This window comes from Ambystoma mexicanum, chromosome 10 (genome assembly GCF_040938575.1).
Source record: "Ambystoma mexicanum isolate Mex_15411 chromosome 10, UKY_AmexF1_1, whole genome shotgun sequence".
Lineage (NCBI taxonomy): Eukaryota > Metazoa > Chordata > Amphibia > Caudata > Ambystomatidae > Ambystoma > Ambystoma mexicanum.
In genome coordinates, this window is record NC_090932.1 from 149,906,112 (window position 1) to 149,926,185 (window position 20,074).

The 20,074-nt window shown below is 45.4% G+C and overlaps 1 protein-coding gene across 9 annotated transcripts in view; it reads left to right on the forward strand.

The window, feature by feature from the left end:
* The window catches only part of SLC4A5 (solute carrier family 4 member 5), an 802,545-nt gene that overhangs the window by 559,590 nt on the left and 222,881 nt on the right, over positions 1-20,074 (forward strand). For all 9 annotated transcript variants that reach the window (XM_069617635.1, XM_069617636.1, XM_069617640.1 and 6 more), the window contains one exon: positions 7,717-7,891. In XM_069617635.1, the coding sequence (XP_069473736.1) occupies positions 7,717-7,891 (175 nt within the window). The remainder of the gene's footprint in view (positions 1-7,716; positions 7,892-20,074) is intronic.

A 20,074-nucleotide genomic window follows, 5' to 3' on the forward strand; every position in this document is an offset into this window, starting at 1 on the left:
CAGCACCTCCTGATCTCAATGTGACAAAGCTGTGAAGACCACAGAGTGACGGGGGACTTATACATTTACAATGCATAAATAAGAATCACATTTCAGTGAAATATATGAAAAAGCCCTTTCTGCCTCTTTACTAATGAACAGAACAAGGGCAAAATCTAACCATTTGCAATGAATTCCAATACATCTGTAATCCACATTTGACACTGTTCTAGTCAATTTAACATAATACCACCAAGTAAATGGTTATATAAACCTTTCTCCAATTACCACTTTACAATCTCGCTCAAGGTCCATTACAATGCCATTTCTGCCTGACACTTTGAAACTGAAGGTAGTAACGTGTATTGACAGTCGTACTGACTGATAGCATTATCAACAACATTCAAGTATCTCCTCCACTGTCGCTCAGATTATCGAAAGTAAATTGAGCGCAAGCAGCACTTCATTTTGTGAGTATATGTTCTGTCATTTGCAAATTAAAGGAACTATCACTCCTATAACCAACCCTCTAAAGCAATTTAAAAGGTGGTGTCAAAATGGAATTGACAAATGCCATGACTTTTAAAATGGGCGTGTTCAAAAGGACCACAATTTCCAACTGAATAGTTGAAGTATTTTTGTTTTGATTTTTACATCCCAAAACAACATCAAAATACATATGAAACACAGGCTTACATCAATGATGAAATGCATAGTCTTGAAATCTGGTGTCACTCTCTTTTCCAAAAGAACGGCTAAGTACTTGCCAAATACACTGTGCTGTATCAATTCCCTTACTCTACCAGCTTTTATCTACCTGCTGTATTATATACTTTACTCACTTCATAAATAATGGTTTTAATAATATAATGTGTAAAGTAATCCGAGAACATTTAATAAGCATCATTTGGGAAGAACAGTGTCTAAAGTGCACCTTCTAATGAGTAATTCCAAATGTGACCACAAAGTGGCGCTGTTGGCTTCCAGTGGAAACTACCATCTTTCAATACACATTTGGGATTGCCAAAGGCGGAAATCACCTGCCAAGTGACTGCGATAGATAGATAATACGACTGTTGCCTGTCCGGTCGATCACTTGCCAAACAGTCCTTATTAGATGATTTCTGCAAAAGTGTTTTAAAGCAAATTGGCAGAGTTCGATTAAACAAAAGGAAAAGAACATTGGTAATCTAGTGGGGCTCTAATAATGGACATTTGAAAGGAATTGGGGACATTGTTGAATTCAGGCTGCTGGTGACATTTTCTGGCATCGACCAGCCTTCCTTTAACCCCTTAAGTGCCAGGGACGGGTATGCTGGTCCTTTTTGCATAGACCTGCATGGAGGGATCGAACTTGACCAAGTACAAGGTCAGATTGAGGAGGACATTCTGTGGCCGAAGCCAATACCGCTGGACTACCAATGTCCTGCCCAAACACGTGCATGCATGCAGCGACTGTGGAGTAAGTGTTTCTACTCAGATTGTATTGTATGTATAGCTCTTCCTTGTAATAGCCCGATATATTTTCTTTAAATGACCGTACTAGAAAGTGAAAGGAGAGTATCTGTGATGTTTAATTCGCCAGGATAGTGTTCTCATCTCAAGGCCACCAACACTCTGGCTGCGCAAAGAGGACATCGAGCAGTAGCAAAACAATGGAGCTTATTTTGCTACTGTGCGTGCAAACAGCTCCCCCCAGCCCTCCCGGCAATTATCTTCATTTGAACTGCGACTTGCAAAATGAGAAGTGTACAGAGGTGATGGAAGCCTCTTTACACTTAAACGCTGCCTGCCATGTACGAATGCCAGGTGGCGTTTACAATGGTTTCTGGTGCAAAAAGCAGGCGGTTTCCATAGGAAGTCATTGGATTCACAGCAGCACGGAATTCTCATGCTTGTGTGCAACCCAGAAATGCAACTCCTGCTCTGCCCCCTCTCTCCGACTTCAAAAACAATGGAAATTCCCCAGATCGTGAATGGAGGTGTTAATACGTGCGTAATAGTGTTACGACTGTCTTAAGCCTCTCGATTTATGCCCGAGGCATCTTTGTCCGTCGGCAAAGCTTTATAAAAGATGGCTTGAATTGTGCACTTTTCAAGCCATCTTTTATAAACCTTGAAATATGTAGAGGAGTCCCCAGTTTTGCAGAGGGTCAAAGACACCTCGGCGACCTGGGGAAACAAAGGCACAGTAAAATCCTCTGGTGACCCCCTTGCGCGAGGGGTCACCAGAGGAAATTACAGTGACTGACAGAAGTGCCAGCCAGCTACAGCGACGCTGTGGCTGTCTGACACTTCTGTCAGCTTTCCTGACCTAATGGTGGGCGCATCTCCCGTCGCAGCTACGGCCGTGATGGGATAATGCATCCCGCCAATGGTGCGTTGGGACCACGAGGGCCCCAGCAGGGCCCCGACTCAAATCCATTTTCAGGAGACCCGGCAGGCCCCGGCCCAGTTAAAGCATTGCCCTGGTTCATGTAATTGTGCAAAGTGTATTTTTGCAGTGCAAAGTCAGTGCATAGTCATTTGTGTCGGCAGTGCAAGTCACTTTTCAAACGTGCAAAGTCACTTTGAACCGTGCAAAAAGGTCCATGAATCAGGCCCTTAAAGAGTACAACTAGAACGTTTATGGCCACATCTGTAAAAACTCTGTTTACCATCAGTTCCTCAAAGAGTTTGCATTTCTTAAATTTGATACAAACCACCATTTGACTGAGACAAGCATCGCCACAAGGATATGTAAATGGCAGATATGCACAACAGAAATCTTGTGTAACATCAAAAGTGGGGACGCAGTCCACCTCACATACGATGGCAGCCTGGGACCCTTTCTGATGGTAAATAGAAACAGAAAGGGCACAATATCCAACCTAAGAGTATTTCCATTTACTCCATAAACTGCACAGTGAAGTCAAAATGTCACCCACAAAGCTTAGAAAATGTACCCCACGTAGCGCTGTCACACGTCCCAAAACTGGGCCAAATAATAATGGAGTTTCCAACCAAAATACCGACTTAGATGTTAGGGACGACTACACTATGACAGAGTGATTTCCGTAGAAAGCCACAAGCGTGTTAGCATTTTCAACCATATCCTCTAGTAGGAGACCTCCTCTCCCATTTTGGGGCCGTGCCTTTCATGCGCTGGACCTAATCCTTTGGAACACTCATACCCAACCCTTCACCACAAAGCTAACTTCACGCTCTGCAACGGTCTGAAAATCTTCATCAAATGTGAGAGCCCTTTCAGCTACTAATCATATAAAACAGTATCACCTAGGAGCCATCACCGGAAGTTCACCGGCAGGTTAGCGGCACACAGAAATGCACGTTCTCTGTAAAGCTTACTTTTTTTCCTCCATTTGATATGAACAAAAACAGCTACCAGGATATTTTTTACTTAACGCCATCAATATTATGGTGGATTTAATAAAAGCCTTCTACCTGCAATGTGAGAAGAATATGCCATATTGGTTTATGGTCATTCCATCGAAAAAGGTGCATCGAAATGACAATGCATCGAAAAAGATGCATCGAAAATAAAAGCATCAAAATTCTATGTTTTACATTAAAAGTACTTATCCATCGAAACTTTTCCATCGAATGGATATGTACTTTCAAATATAAAACATAGCATTTCCATGCATTTATTTTCTACATTAAAACGTTACATGGAGCTGTCCAGTGCTGAAATTTCGGCACTGGCCAGCTCCTTGTAACGTTTTAATGTTTTTTTGTACATTGGGGGGTTCCCCCCCGAACCCCCCAACCCCCATGCCCACCCCCTTAACTCTAACCCTAATCTAACCCTAATCTAACCCTTAATCTAGCCCTTAATCTAACCCTAGCCCAAACCCTAACCCTAATCCTAGCCCCAACCCTAAACCTAGCCTTAACCTAACCCAATCTAACCCTTAATCTAACCCTCAATCTAACCACCCTAACCCCTACCCTATCCATCGATATTAACCATCGTAAATTATTCAATGAATATGCTTTTCGATGGAAAGGCAATTCAGTGAATAATTTTCGATGGAAAGGTATTTGAAAGAAAGGTGTTAGATGGAAAGACCAGATACCTGCCATATCAGGTAAAACACAGCGACACCTAGTGGCTGTCACTGGAAGTTCACTTCCAGATCAGTGACACACACACACACACGCTTGTTTGCCCCACTCACAAAGCTTCTATTTCTCTCAGTGTGAGCAGTGCGTGGGGGGGCATCTTGCACATGACTATGGATCGCTCATAACGCAGATGATTTGAGAATCTTCTGCGAAGAAGAGTCTGTGGCCCATAATGCGTCCAGTTTATCCTATGTTGGGGAAGAATCTGTGTTTGCATTTTTATAATGTTATCCACATATCTCTCCAGAGGTTGTGAGGAGCAAATAGGTCTTTGAATAACTTCATGGAAGGCTGTGAAGATGCCCCACCGCATGTGCATCGGGTGGGCTACCACAGAGGTTCATACACTTCCTTTCTACATTATAAAGCCTTCTAGCCCGAGCTTGGGTCATGATAACGGTTCTAATGTCCCGACATCGACATGAGTTTTTTCAAAATAATTGTTTTCGATGAAATTATTTTGAAAAAACACATCTAATTTTCATTTTCATATATTTGGGCCCCCCAAAACATCCCTTCCATGTATTAGAAATCCTACCCCGACCTTCCACACCACTTGTAACCTCAAACCCCATATATTTCGATGAGTTTTTTAAAAATACTTTTGTCGGAAAAAATGATTTCGAAACTCCCCCCTGGGGCTGAAACAACTCGATACCATGATGGCACCAATAGAAGTTACTGTAAAGGATCATATTGTCTTTTAAAGTGATAGATACAGGGCAATGCTCAATGTCTGGCTGTCCACACACAGCCACAGCATCTGATGTAAGCTAGTCACCTGTGCTGCATGAACCTAACCATGGATGCCAGGGGGATAAGATGGCACCCATCCATGGCACAGAGGCAGAACTGCAAGTGCCACGATTTCTAATGTCACTGCGATGCGCCAAGGGAAAGCCTTCTCCACGTGTTCTGTATCATGTTGATTTTTAAAACATGCTATTGCCACGCATGAATCTATCACCAGAGCGGTCCCGTGACATTGCAATGTTTGCACGCCAGTAACACCCCCAAGGAAGAGAGACTACAAGGATGCACAGCAACCTCTGTAACCAGGCTGTAAATCTCCTTGTCTCATGCGCCCGCTACCCCAGGGTCTGGCGCGCACAATAAATAAATAAACAAACAAACAAATAAACAAACCTCCAGCAAAAGCTGAAAAGAGAAGACAGCGGGTTTACTAAAGAGCCTAGTGGTCTAACGCCTCAGCACCTGCAGCCCTGGACAATTGGGCAATAAACCCAGGTCAGATACGTCGATCAAAAAGCATGCGGACAAATACAGCTGAATGATGGTTTCTGGTGATATAATTGACTATGATGTAATGTGTCAAAAGTTACTTTTAAAAAAAAGGAAAATACAGCTAAATGTCCATGTTTCCTAGGAACATCCAGCGTTCTTAGACAGAATAATGACTAGTTCCAATTCCAGCCTGGATTCTATATATGGTCAATCATGAGAGCACCTGGTAAGAATTCAGCCTAGGCACTGGTCAGAGCAATAAACTCAGGGCACAGTGCATGAGAATTAATGATGTGCGTTGCTGGCGAGCACAGTTCACGAGCCTAGGTCATGCGCAGGCTCACGCTGGGAATGACAGTGCCCAGCGGGCACGGGTTCCAGGATTTGAGAGCAAAGAGCACATTTTGGGCAGTTTCCTCTTTTCAGCACAGCGGTGTCTCCCAAGGTTGGAATCCAAGAGCTGGCCTGCCGGTTCAGGAGGCTCAGGCACTCTGGCTGTGTGATGCCAGGAGGCGCAATAAAGTCTAATTCAGGTCAGAGTGCTTCAGAGACGCCCTCAGTAACCGGAGAGAGGCATGGTGCAGAAGGCTGCCTGAGCGTTAACAGGTGGAGCACAGAAGAACCATCTGGAAAAAGATGGTGCAGGTAAGGTAAAAGACAGCGCTCTGCAAGAGCTATGCCACAGATTTGTAAAGGGCGGGCTTCGCCCCAGAGGCAGCGGTCTAATGCAGCTAGGCAGTGCGGTGATCACCGATGCAAAGTCTCAGTGTGGGACCAGCGGTGCAGTGTTACCGCACCCTCTGCTCCCCCAGCAAGCAAATAAATTCACACCTGTGTTGGATGCTGTGACAGAGGCCAATGGAGACTCAAAGGGCTGTTGTGAGAAGAATGAGCGCCCAATGTTGGGCGAGCCTGTCGCGGGCATGAAAAGAGAGGGCGGATTCATAGTTGCCATGCTAACAGCTAACACGTATGCAAACGTCATGCACCCTTTCACTGTTCTTAAAAAAAATATGTAATAATGGCCTGGCTTTCAAAGTAACTGAAAGAAGTGGAGTGCATGACCCTTGACAGGATGTAGGTGCATCCCAGAGCTCTGTTCCCCTGCCCATCACAGTGGTGCTGCACCCATTCACAATGGATTCAGCAGTCTACTTCCCTTTCCTACTCCCCAGGAAATGTGGGGTCAAAGTGAACAGGCAGCCTCTAGTGAGAATGGGGAGCATGGGGGGAACAATACCCACAGGTGGGATTCTCAGACCATACTTATGAGGGTATGGAGGTACTCACCTCATGCAATGGGTGTGAAATGCTGAGTGCAGTAATACCTCACGGTTATGCATTGTAATGCCCCCCCAAAATCGACATTCTTTGCACCCCAAACAAGGAAATATTTTGTCCCATAGGAAAAGGGGGTGCTGTGCATCTCCTTCACTTTTGGGGCAAAAAGATGCAAGGGAGCAACGAGGTTGGAAGAATCCTCACACCTTTTGTGCACACTGGGGTGTGAGTCTCTGTGGTCTCCTGTGCTTTCCATCCCTCAAGCAGACATGGGAACCCATTTTTAGTTTCGGCTCTAAAGCACCGCCTATTGCATTAGAGTACAGCAAGAGATAGATGGCAAATGAGGAGGGGGAACATAGCCTGTAAGGGTTGTTTGGTTATTTACCCACCCATTGACGGCCCTTGGCCATGTTACTTCCTGTGGCCATTCCCACCCACTTCCTACCCCTCCCCGCTCAAAACACCTGATACTAGGATCTCGATGCGCCATGTTTTTCAAGCCCTACGATCAAACTTTGAGCTCGAAGTGCCTGCCATTGATTTTTTTTAAAGCAGTCTTCTGAAACGTAATGACTTAACTGGAGCTGTTAAGGCACAACTGGTGTAATAAAACTGCCTTAACCAGGTCGTTCCCATACCTACACAAAAGCCAAAACTGTTGGCTTTGCCAGTGCTTGCTAAGTTTCTAATAAACATGGGCATAATACATGTTTTCTACTGACAATATCCCATGCTGTAAAGGTCATTCCTGCAGACATTCCTGGCATATGGCGAATACATCCAACATGCTGATGGGCATGTATGACTTTATATGGCACAGTAACAGACAATGGAACATGAAGTGCATGCTGCATCCTTCATGCTGGTGCAAAGAACAATAAGCATCCATGTCATTTCCAGTACTGGTCATATCAAAGACCATTTTGCAGGGTTTCCAAACAAAAGTACCTGGCACGTGTATTGTAGTCCATAGAAAGCTTTGGCTGTGGTCATGGTTTGCACATGAAGAGTTGATAAATGGCAACAAACATCTCGAGCCTGAAAACTGACTGCCCAACCTTGTATTTCCCGCCCCCTCAGGTTCTGCGGCGGGCTCTACCTGGATATCAAGAGGAAGCTGCCCTGGTTCCCGAGTGATTTCTATGAAGCTTTCCATATCCAGTCAATCTCAGCCATTCTCTTTATTTACCTCGGGTGCATCACGAATGCAATCACTTTCGGGGGTTTGCTGGGGGATGCCACGGATAACTACCAGGTACGCAGCTATCCGGCCGCCTGCAGCCAATGGCGCATTCTTAACACTCATTCTAAATGTATTTGTAAATTGTTTAGAAGGTCCTGATTTCTGCATGCACACTTGAAGAGTAACAAAATGCAACGTTTAAAACTTGAAACTGACCAAAAACAGTGCCAGTGCTGTCATTCAGTACATATAGATGTTGTCTTCCTGCAGCTTGTAGTGTTGACCCTTCACAGGTGCTCCTCGCCTTTGTAAATGAAAGAAGGGTTGCGAAAGAGCCAACGTGCACAGTACATTTTTAGAGGGGGGTGGCGGGGTGCTCCTTAGTTCTGCTAGGATCTGAGTTTGTGAACACTGCTGTTGAGGAGGGAGACGGGGAGGGCGCAGGTATGCAGCTGGTGATGCTGGTTGGCTCGACGCACCACTTACCCATGTCCATCTACATACACCATGGTTTCTCCCCTCCCTAAGCATTGGCGTGCCTCACCTCCTTCCTTTCAAACAGACCCTCCCAAGTGCAAATGGGTTCTTTTCTCTCCTCCACCATGCTTTCTACCCGTGGGGTCCCCCAGGGCTACTTTCTATCGCCATGGCTCTTGAACATATATCTGGCCCCTTTGGCCTACCTGATCACCACTTTCTCACCTCACTTCCAGTGTTATGCAGACGACGCACATCTCTCCTTCAAGCTTCCATCCTCTACCTCTTCCTCCTCTCCTCTCATATCTGACTGCCTTACTGCTATTCAGGGCTGGAGCTCTGTCTTAATGTCAGTAAGACCGAGATCCTACTCATTGGGACGCCTGCTCCGTGTTTCCCTCCCACTATCTGGTCACCATCCTTGGGTCTCCCCCTCACCCACCTGTGAGGCAAAAAACGTTGGGATCATCTTTGACTCTTCTCTGTCTTTCTCTCTGCACATCACAGACCTTACCAAGAAGTCCAACTTTCAGCTCGATCTGCTCAGGGTCATTCTATGTTTCCTCACCTTCCCCCAGAAGCTCAATGTCTCGAGTGCCCTGGTTCTCTCTAGGCTTGACTACTGCAACAGCCTCTTCCTCAACCTGCCTCTTTCTTCCCTTCGCCCCCTACAACTAATCCATAATAGTGCTGTGAGACGTATCCTTGGCCTCAAGCACAGGGACCTCATCTCTCCTGACCTAAAATCACTCCACTGGCTCAAGCTGACCGCAAGGATCAAATTCAAGACATGTTTCATCATCCACAAGGCCGCCTGGGGCCTAGGCCCTCTGCACATCCAGCTTTCCCTCCCTAAATACCTCCCATCCAGAGTCCTTTGGTCCTCAATTTACAACTTTCTGCAGGTCAAACGCTACTCCAAGCAGAGAGTAGGAAGTGGATCCCTCTCCTCGGGTGGCTCCTCCCTCTGGAATGGCCTTCCCCCCCCCCGCGACTTGAGTCAAACCTTCTAAAATTTCAGAAACTTCTCAAGATGTTCCTTTTCTCCTGCTCCTTCCCTCTCCTCCTCCAGTGCTAACTCCTCCTCTGCCGCTATGAATGGGTACTGGTCCCTTCAGAGTCATACAGGGGACAGACCAACCCGCACCAGTCCCTGCATCTTTCTTCCAGCACTTGCCCTCAGGCTCCCTTTCCCGGACAAGCCCAACCTCGTCCTCCCTTCCCACATCACTCATCCTCCCTTTCCCCATTTTCCCCTTTTCCTCTAGCACTTAGGACTTCCCGGACTATCCCAACCTAGTCCTCCTTTCCAACAGCACTCATTTTCCCTTGGCACCCCCACCCCCAGCACATCCCTACCCCCTTTCCTGGGGACACCCCACTCCTGCACTTCTCCCGCTACCCGCTCACACTTGCACTTACCAACCTTCTCAAGCGCTTGCATGGTAGGATTTTCACAAGGCCAATATAACCGTTTCTTGTTTTTTGTTCCCCTATGCCCATGATTCACTTGTCCCCCCCTTCTTGTGGCGCCTGGAAACACTTGTGTATATGCGCCATACAAATGTCCAATAAAATAGAAAAATAATAAATAAGCCCTCTCAACCCTTTAAGCACTTGGGGCACCAGAGCACTGCAACACAAGCGCTGGAAGAGCTGGTACGGACTGACAAGAGGGCGACATAAGCAGAAGACTCTGGAAAAGGGAGATGAGGGTGAGGGGATGAAACATCTGAGCATGAGCTCTAAAACTCAGTCTAAGCCAAGAGAACAGGGAGAGGCCCTGTGATATCCTATCACCCCTGCTGGTTTCCCCCTTCCCTTCCTCCACTGCTTGCACATTGCAACATACTGACGTTCATTACAGAAGCTATGAAACATTTACGAGCATATGGTCCTTACAAACGTGCATATAGAATGGATGGGATTACACCAGAATAATTCGGAGTCCAAATAACCAAACCAACTCGGGAAGATGGCAAAGTACTGTTTTATTAACAATTATGTAAAACAGGGTGGTTACAACGAACATCAACAGACAGACTCTCAGTCTCTCAATGATCTCCACACAAAATATGGTTCTTATACACAAAATGCATCATAGTGATGTCATACTACGTGGCAATAGTGAAGAAACCTATGAAGGGTCAGAATTGGTTGAGTGAGACATCTAAGTATACTTTTCTATAGGAGCTATGATTATTATTGCCTGTCTGTTATCAGGTGGACAATTTATGCCTACCTCTAAAAACATGTCATTTCAGAAACATTAGGTACACAGTTTCTCATTGGTTTTCAAACTATAAGATCCTTCATTATATGGGTGAATACAAGAGATTGGCATGCTTGTGCCATGCCTGGAAAATTTGGTTCTTTTAGCAGCAAGTAAACCCAGACCCAGGTGCAAGGAGATAGGGCATGAAACTACCTCACCACCCAATTAGCCCAGCATCTCTCATTGCCCATGCCTTCTGCCATGATATTGTCTTTGTACCTCTCCTTGCAGAGTATCCTTGTCTTCGATAATGCACAGGAGTGAGGGCACTCGCTATTGTTCCTGGAACTCCAAGTTCAAACTGTATTTCTACCCTTGGCTCACGTAGCAATAACACAGAAATAACACAAAACCTCAAGGGAGGTCTCATCAGTGCTAGATCTCTAATAGCCCACGCCTCGGAAATCGTTGACATAATCACCCGTAACCAACTCGACTTCCTAGCAGTTACCAAAACATGGCTTCACAAAGCCGCTGTCCCTGCCCTCATGATAGGCATACCCCCAAACTTCACCATCTTCAGAAAAGACAGGGAAACCTCCAAAGGAGGAGGCATAGCTCTCATCTGCAGAGCCAACCTCACCATCAAAGAAATAGACAGCCTCACTATGCCGTCAGCTGAACTACTTTCCCTAAAACTAGAAATCTCTGCCACACGTACCATCACTATACACCTTATCTACAGACCCCCTGGCCCACTAGGCACCTTTGAAGAAGACTTAACCACCTTATTAAACACTAATGCCAAACCGGGAACACAAATCATCCTATTAGGCGATTTTAACTTAGGTTACAAGGACCTAAAAGACCCCAATGCCCCCACCATAGCTAACACTATTGGGGAAGCAGGCCTCACTATTCGGAATAACGGCCCTACACACTCTAAAGGCCGCACATTGGACTGGGTCGCAGACATCAATTGCGTTTCCCTCATAACGGCAATTGAACCTTGCATATGGACAGATCACTATCTGATCTCACTGACCATTTCAGACCTTCCACAACCCAAACCTACCAAACCGCATGCTCCACCTGCCCTCACCCGCTGCAAAAAAAATATAACACTTGCGAATCTTCTCCCCCTGATCCAACCTATCACTAATCACTCTAGCCAAATCTCTAACCCGAACGATCTATTCGACCTGTACAACAACACCATCAACTCGGCGATTGACGCCATTGCGCCATTGAAACCCACTAAATCAAAACCTATTGCCCATCTGAACACCTGGTTCACCCCCGCGCTAAAAGCCCAACGCAAAGAGAAACGACATGCAGAAGCCTGTTGGAGAAAAAACCCTTTCCCCACAACAAAAACCTTCTCGCTGCCCTTACTAACAGCTACAAAAAACAAATCATTCAGGCAAAAAAGAGACCTTTAATGACAGAATCAAAAAAGCAAATTCGAATACCAGGGAAATCTTCTCCATTCTGAGATAATTAGAATCCCCTATTGCACCCATAAATTCTTGCTCCAAAGACAAAGCCTGGTGCACTAACATTCAAAAAGCCCTATGCAACAAAATCATAATGTTACAAGAAAAAATATTAGCCAAAAAATCCGTCCTCCACAACATCGCCCTCTCTACGCAAGAAACCATCCTCCAGGAACTTGCCACGAACCAAACTAAACCCCCTAACCAATTTAGCTTTAGAGCCATCTCTTGTGCGGAAACTAAGAACATCATCTTGTCCTTGAAACCGTCCCGATGCCTTGGGGACACCTGTCCTGCCCCAATTATTAAAGAGGCTGCACATGAACTACCCCTTTTCGTCACATCATTTATTAACTCCTCATTTAAATAATGCTCTGTGCCAACAAACCTTAAAGACGCCTGGATACTACCTCTCCTAAAAAAAGTTAACCTGGACCCCAATGTCCCAACGAACTATAGGCCCATAACAACTGTCCTGTTCCTCCTTAAAATCTTAGATAAAGCTGCATATCTTCAGATCCAAGCTTATCTGGAGAGCAACAATCTACTAGGGACAAGATAATCAGGATTCAGGCCAAGACATGGAACCGAAACGGCTCTCCTTTATCTTAAAAACCAACTAGACGAGCGCAAAGACAGAGGAGATGTCTCTTTTCTCCTACTCCTAGACCTATCAGCTGCCTTTGACCTGATAGATCACAAGGTACTTTGCAGTCACCTCAAATCGGCAACCAACTTCTCTACTAAAGCCACGGCATGGATAAACTCATTCCTGGACCAGAGAACCATAAGAGTCTTCTCACCCTCATCAGCAGCGGATCCAGTCCCCATCACCTGTGGAGTCCCTCAAGGGTCATGTGTTTCCCCTACGTTATACAATATTTTTACAAAGCCTCTCTTTGATATATTGGACAAACTAGGGGTCTCATATACCAACTATGCCGATGATACCCAGATTCTTATCCCAATCCAAGGTGATTATGAAAAAGACACCAGACTCATAAACAAAATTTACCAAATCATCCAAACCTGGATGGCCACACATGGCCTATGTCTTAAAGACGATAAGACTTAGCTCTTAATCATCGGGTCTACCAATAAACTGAACAAACTACCCCAGCTATACAATTCCATCACGATCAATGGCATCAAAATCAAGGTAGCTAAGGAAGTTAAAACCTTAGGTTTTTACTCAGACTCAGCTCTCACCCTCGACAAGCAAGTAAATGCTACAGCCTCAGCAACCAGTTACACCTGCAAACTCATCCACGCCTGCAAATCATACCTCTCGACAGATAGCTGCACCACCATAGCGCGAGCCCTCATCCTCTCTAAATGAGACTACTGTAATGCACTGCACTTAGGCACCAGTAAACATAACATTAACAAACTCCAAACCCTGCAGAACAATGCCCTTAGAACAGCCCTAGGAATCCCCAAAGGACAACACATATCTGTCCATAGAAAAGCCATCAACTGGTTGGCCATCAATGACCGTATCAAATTCAAAACTCTGAACATTACACACAATTGTCTGAACAACAAAGCTCCTGCATACCTGACAGAAAAATTTACTAAGCATACCTTTGAACGTCCCATCAGAAAGGCCCTCTCAAATAGCATCAAAGTCCCCAACTTTAAACTGAAAAGAACTGGTGGGTCCAGCTTCCCGGTTCTAGCAGCACAGCTCTGGAACTCCATCCGAGATGCACTTAGAGCCACCCCTTCCTTCCATGTGTTCAAAGCTAACGCTAAACTCTGGCTTAACACCAACGACCGCTAAATGCCCCAACTGCACCAAATACTCTGTATAATTATTGTAAATACTTGTAACTGTAACAGATCTTTCATGTAAGTCATCCGACATTGCAACACAAATAAGGTTTTGATATATGTAACATATCTCACATGTAAGTAAGAAATGCTTGATATATGATCCTGTATTATATGATCCTGTAACATAAGAAATGTAACTTAATCATGTACCTGTAACCCAAGATTTATTTTCTGCAAGCGCCAAGTTGCTTAGCGGCCAGGCACGCTCTATAAATAAATAAACATAAACATAAACGTGACAATAGAGCACGATTTTGGTCCATTTTGCAGTTTTTAAATGCTCTAAATGAATTAAAGCTTGGCATCCTTTGTATTTTTTCTTGCACCTTAATGTGGAAAGTTGCATCCTCCGGACGCTGGTCCTTGTTCAGGAGATAGCTGACCTTGCCTTCTAGAATCTTTACTTTAGGCCAGGCAGCCTTGCCGCGCAGATCCGTGAGCTTATCATTCCTGCTGTGACACAGTTTTCCATTCGTGCTTCATGGGTTCTGGGTTACTTAATTCATGATACCAATGTCCAGTTTCTGTACAATGGCACCTTCGCCTGCATTCTATTCACTACTCATAGCTAGCTTCTATGATGACTAAATCTACCTTGCGTTTCAGCATCTGTACATTTATTGAACAATTATTTTTATGCAGCACTTTGTGCATGTGTAATCGTCCTCCTTTATATTGGAAAGCTCACTCGATTCTTTACTTTGTCGTTAGTTTCTTCAGGATCTATACATCATCCTCAGCCAGTATCTCAGGACGTTGTGCACACCTTTTACAACGTCACAAGCTCCTTCACATATTCCTTCAGGGAGTTCCTCCTGCAGGTTATCGTCACTTTGGGGGTACATTTGATAAATTTCTCTTAATGGGCATCTTCTTCCAAACGCTCACTGCAGTATTGGCACAACGGCTGGTGTCAAACACGGCATGGTCTCATGTCTCCAATAAAAGGGAGGTAGGGGGTGGGATCTCCTGCAGATGTATACAGCTGCTCCTCTACATTTACATGAACATAAGCGATAAGAATCCCCATGGAATCCATGAAACAGACCAGTTTTCAAATCGACACCAGCCTAAATGTAGCCATTTAATTCTTGAAATGCGACACATACCAAGGCAAACTGTTGGCATGGAAGTGTAGGTAGCGGTGAGATGGATATGTGGAGGGACACAGCAAATGTGGTGCTGCTGTCAGTGCTAGCTACGGTGTTAGAGCATACTGTAGCAGTGTTGGGGGTGTCCTTGGTGGTGGTAACTGGTACCCCAACAGCTGTGGTTAGACTGTGGCAGTGATGGCATCAGTGCCCACTTTCTCATCAATGGTTTCAGCACCTGTTGCACATGCAAGTGGAACTTAGTCGAAACTGAACAGAGATGGTTTGGAGTGTACCTTAGATTCATGCTACAGGGAGGGTACTCTTTAATCCCTGCTAATTGGATGTCACATCCTGCATGTTTGTTGTGTATTGTTAAGGATTTCAATCATGCAATACAATGGGGTCTCGCCTAGCGTGTAAAGCACAGATGAAATACTTATTTATTATGTCTATAGGTTCAATATTCTGAGTGATATACCACTCATATCACACTGCCTCAAAATACCCACGATTTAACTTTTGCATAAATGTACATTTCTATAATTATGCCCCTTAATAAAATGGGACACATACATTATATATTTTGTGGGTTATACTTATGTCCAATTCCCATCTCTGTGAGAGCTGTCTTTGTCGTTCTGTGGAATTTTGTCCATTTTAATCATAACGGTTTGGCCTAACAATTTCTAATTCAATACATATCTGGGCGATTACCCCTAGAACATGGGTATACAATATCATATTTGCAACATCAATAGTTTTGCCACAATTAGAGTTTTGGTGTAACTTTGGTTCCTTATGTAGTACCATGTTCACTAACGTCTCCACAGAAAGAGCATCAAATTAGATTTACAACTACCAATTTTTAGATTTGTCCTTTTTCATGGGGCAAAGTTAAAGGTTCTTAAAACTTAATCACAAATTGCCATTTTAAACAACATATTGCCTTGAGCAGTTTTCTTTCTCTCCTTTCAACAGACAACAGCTGTCAAATCCTTTTGATCAGGGTGGGGTGTGGAGGGAAGTTTCCTGCCCCTCCCCAGAAGGGGTCAATGCTCAGCCTGTCCTTTGACCTTGGCTCAGCCCAAGACAAATGGCTAATGAGATCTTTGTTCTAAATATGTGAGACCCTCCAGCATCACTTAAGCATTCCTGGTAGCAGCATAGAGTCAACATGAAGGGTCATCATTCCCAGGCTGGGCACTGTCCAATTAGAATTAACCAGTTAACTCCAAACTGGGTTACTTTAAGATTCACCTACAATCTTTCATTTAAAATATATAAAGCGCTGCTTTCACTTGGAACTGTTTGATCTGCACTAACCAGAGTCTCCCGACCAAGGACCGGCACTGCGAGTCGCTCCTCGACTCTTGCCGTCATCATCCCTGCAACTCGCTTCCTGGAGGAGGCGGGGCCACGCACGACCCGTGCGTCGATCACGTGACCTCGGGATTAGCCAAAAGACCAGGCTGCCTCCCGCTCTGTGCGCTGCTTTCACTTGGAACTGTTTGATCTGCACTAACCAGAGTCTCCCGACCAAGGACCGGCATTGCGAGTCGCTCCTCGACTCTTGCCGTCATCATCCCTGCCACTCGCTTCCTGGAGGAGACGGGGCCACGCACGACACGTGCGTCGATCACGTGACCTCGGGAGCAGCCAAAAGACCAGGCTGCCTCCCGCTCTGTGCGCTGCTTTCACTTGGAACTGTTTGATCTGCACTAACCAGAGTCTCCCGACCAAGGACCGGCACTGCGAGTCGCTCCTCGACTCTTGCCATCATCATCCCTGCCACTCGCTTCCTGGAGGAGGCGGGGCCACGCACGACACGTGCGCCGATCATGTGACCTCGGGAGCAGCCAAAAGACACAGGCTACCACCCTTGCGGCGTTAAGCCCAACAGGGGTAAAGGCCTGAAGGCTGTTGAGCGGCTGTTTGGCGCTGGTGGCGCGCAAACTACATCCGGGAAGACTGCGGAGGATTTACCTCTTTGATTCCCTCTAACGTCCTACGGTGTCGTGCCCAAAGTCACTCTACGTTCCTCCATTGTAGATTGAAAATCAGCCGGCGAGGAGCCGCAGTTACGAACTCCTTTACGGAACTACCATTCCAAGTTTTTTCGGAGATCCGAGCTCGTAAATCTTCAGCTCACGTGTGGAGAGCGCGTTAATCCGCTACCGGCAGGGACCTATTCACAATGACTGCACAAACAGGAAATGAAGGACCACACACGCGCAGAAAAACCATCCAACAGCGCCGGATGCTAAACCCCTGGACTGCCTTAAAAGCCGACTCACTTCTTGAGACTGTAAAGGCAAGCGCTTCTAAACGTGTTCGACATTCTATCGATCTAGCTTCCCCTACTGACGCATTGTCTGACATATCATCAGTCTCAGCTTCAAAGCACATCTTATCATTGGAAACGTGTGTTGCCGCCTCCCCCCCCCTTTCATCACCATCGCGCACCCCAACATCTATCCCTATAACATCCGAGCTAATAGCTGACAGGGACGAGATGAGTAACCTTTCCTTACCCAGCAGCAGTGACATTGCTCATGATCAGGCCACACTACTTCCAGAAGTAATCACTTGTCAGCTCGCCAGAACTGGTGAGCTGAATACATCCGCCTGTGCAGAGGCTGCAGCTTCCGCTGAAGTCCTCAATGAGCGCGAATCAATTTTCACGCCCAATAACAATTCTATGCACTCCAAAACCCTGCCTCCATGTAACCCACTAATGCTGACTGATCTACCTCATGTACCTGCAAGCCTATCAGATTTGTCTTTGGTAGCCACCTGTAAACAAACTGATCCTAACCTGCTAACCTCGGCAACAGCTGATGAATTTTTCTCTCCCTTTGATTTCACTGAGTTAATGGAAGCCTCTCAAGATGGTGACGAAAACACGAGTATCAATAAGAGCGTGTACACCACTGACCAACACTCACGTGAAATCCAGTGCCCAAATATCAAAGCTGTGATTGGTTGCGACATTGAATCTAACACCATGACCCCACAAGATGTCAGCCGCAGTGGGTATGAAATAAACAATTTTCACTTCTTAGAAGGCGATGCAAATGAAAAACAACCAAAGAAACACCAAAATGCCACCATTCCACCTCAGCCCCTTTGCACAGAGCCTCAAGATCGGCCATACATACCAAAGCTTCCTCACCCACTCCCTCTGACTAACTCTATCATGAATACTCAAAATATCTCTCAATATGATGCTGATCTAGACATTCTGCCTTTCCACAAAAGTGACAATTCACATAATTCACGAAATTCAAAACTGACCTCCCCTCGCTCTTGTGTAAATCTAGTCGAAGGTGAAAACCTTGGAGATCTGCGAGGCCTCAGCGTGAAAGAGACTCGATTAAAACCACACGTGCCTATAATCAACAAAGATACTCTCTCTACATCCAGGAGAGCAAGCTCACGCACCAAAGTCGCACAGCCACCATGTGACAGTCATGTCCTGCCAGCTGTCAACATCTCTGGTTTTAGCGACGTCCACTCTGATCCTGCCAACAACTCTCAGTCAAGCACTGCTGAACAATCCGGATCCAAATCTAAACCGAGTCTCTCGTCCGCTGCAGCGATGCAGATCTACAACAACGTTTTGGCTGCTTCTTCCACTGCTTTGCTACCCTTCCTAAAAATGTATGAATCACTTCATGAAGCCTTCAAAGACCAGACTTCCGTAATCATTACTCTGAAAGAAAAGATGGATAAATTTGAAGCCGTGACCAATTTCTTACAATCTCAGTTATCTCGGGAGGCGGAACAGACCCTGCGATGGCAAGAGCGGCTAAGTGATCTTGCCGCACGGCACCATTGTCAAAATGACTCTCTATCAGACGCCTTCTTGAAGCTGTAAAGTGGATGCGCCTTTCAACACAAACGATGAACGCAAATTTGGCGCTCGTCAAGGATTCTCCAAGGCCAGCGGTCAATACCATCGTAAAGCCTCCATCACAACCTCTAATCCTTGTTCCTGACTCTATGGCCTCTCTTGCTTGTGCAAACAATCCACACTGACCTGTTATTCCTTCTGAGCATGAGCATACTGAAAAAGGCACTGGCAGTACAATTGACGAAGTTAGAATAATTAATCTGGACACAACACCTCAAGTGGTTACTTCACATACCACATCAAAGGACCATCCAAAATGTCCACCTCAATTTGCCATTCCATTGAATCCTACTAGTTCCTTCGGCATTTTTGGTGGCCCTGCCAAATTAATAGTGATCACTTCTAAGCCGGTTCAAAAACCACCTGTGAAAAAAGTTTCAATTGACCGCACTTCGGCAGGCATAAAAGAGAAAAAAAACAAAAATTGTGAACAGAAAACGAAGCAAAGAAAATACATCAGAAATATTATACCTCCGACCAAACAAGGTTTAATTTCGCGGTCTAAACTGCAAGCTCCTCTGCCCCAAAATGGCATTTCACTGGAAGAAACTTCAACGGCCAATCACCCAAACCTTGTGGCGCCTGCAAAAAAAAGACAACGTTTGGAGTCCGACCATGAAAGCCTTGTGAGTAACCCAACAGGATCGGAGATTGATCTTTGCGAGCTCTCAATATATTCAGATGGTTCTTTTACCGACCAGCATACTGACCAACTTCATACAAATCCCAAAGTTGCTGGTGCGGCACCTTTGCCTAGTTCCAAATCAGAACCCTGGCAGAAGAACATCCTGGACTACAGAACAAAAGATGCTGAACAAGAACATCAAACTTCAGGGTTCTTGAACCCCAAACATCCAAGATTCCAGTCACAAAAACAACCTCGGTTTATTTCACGAGTCCATGCTGCTTCAACATCTGACTCTGGAAACCCGAATTGTAAACTTCTTCTACAAAATGTCCACCACGAAGACCACGAACTTAATCTGAATCAGCATAATGTGATGAAACTTTTTTCCTGTATTCCATCACTCCGCACCATTCGATCCGAAGACATTTGAGTCGTGGAGTATGTCACGGAGAAATGTTGTGACCAAGTTCTTTTACATATAACCTCAGCCTCAGTCAAAAATACCCTGCTGAACGCCACAGAAGACCTGCTCGTCTTTGGGTTCGACATCTCAATCGAACCATTATCCCTCAGGCCCAATTTGTCACCACCAAGAC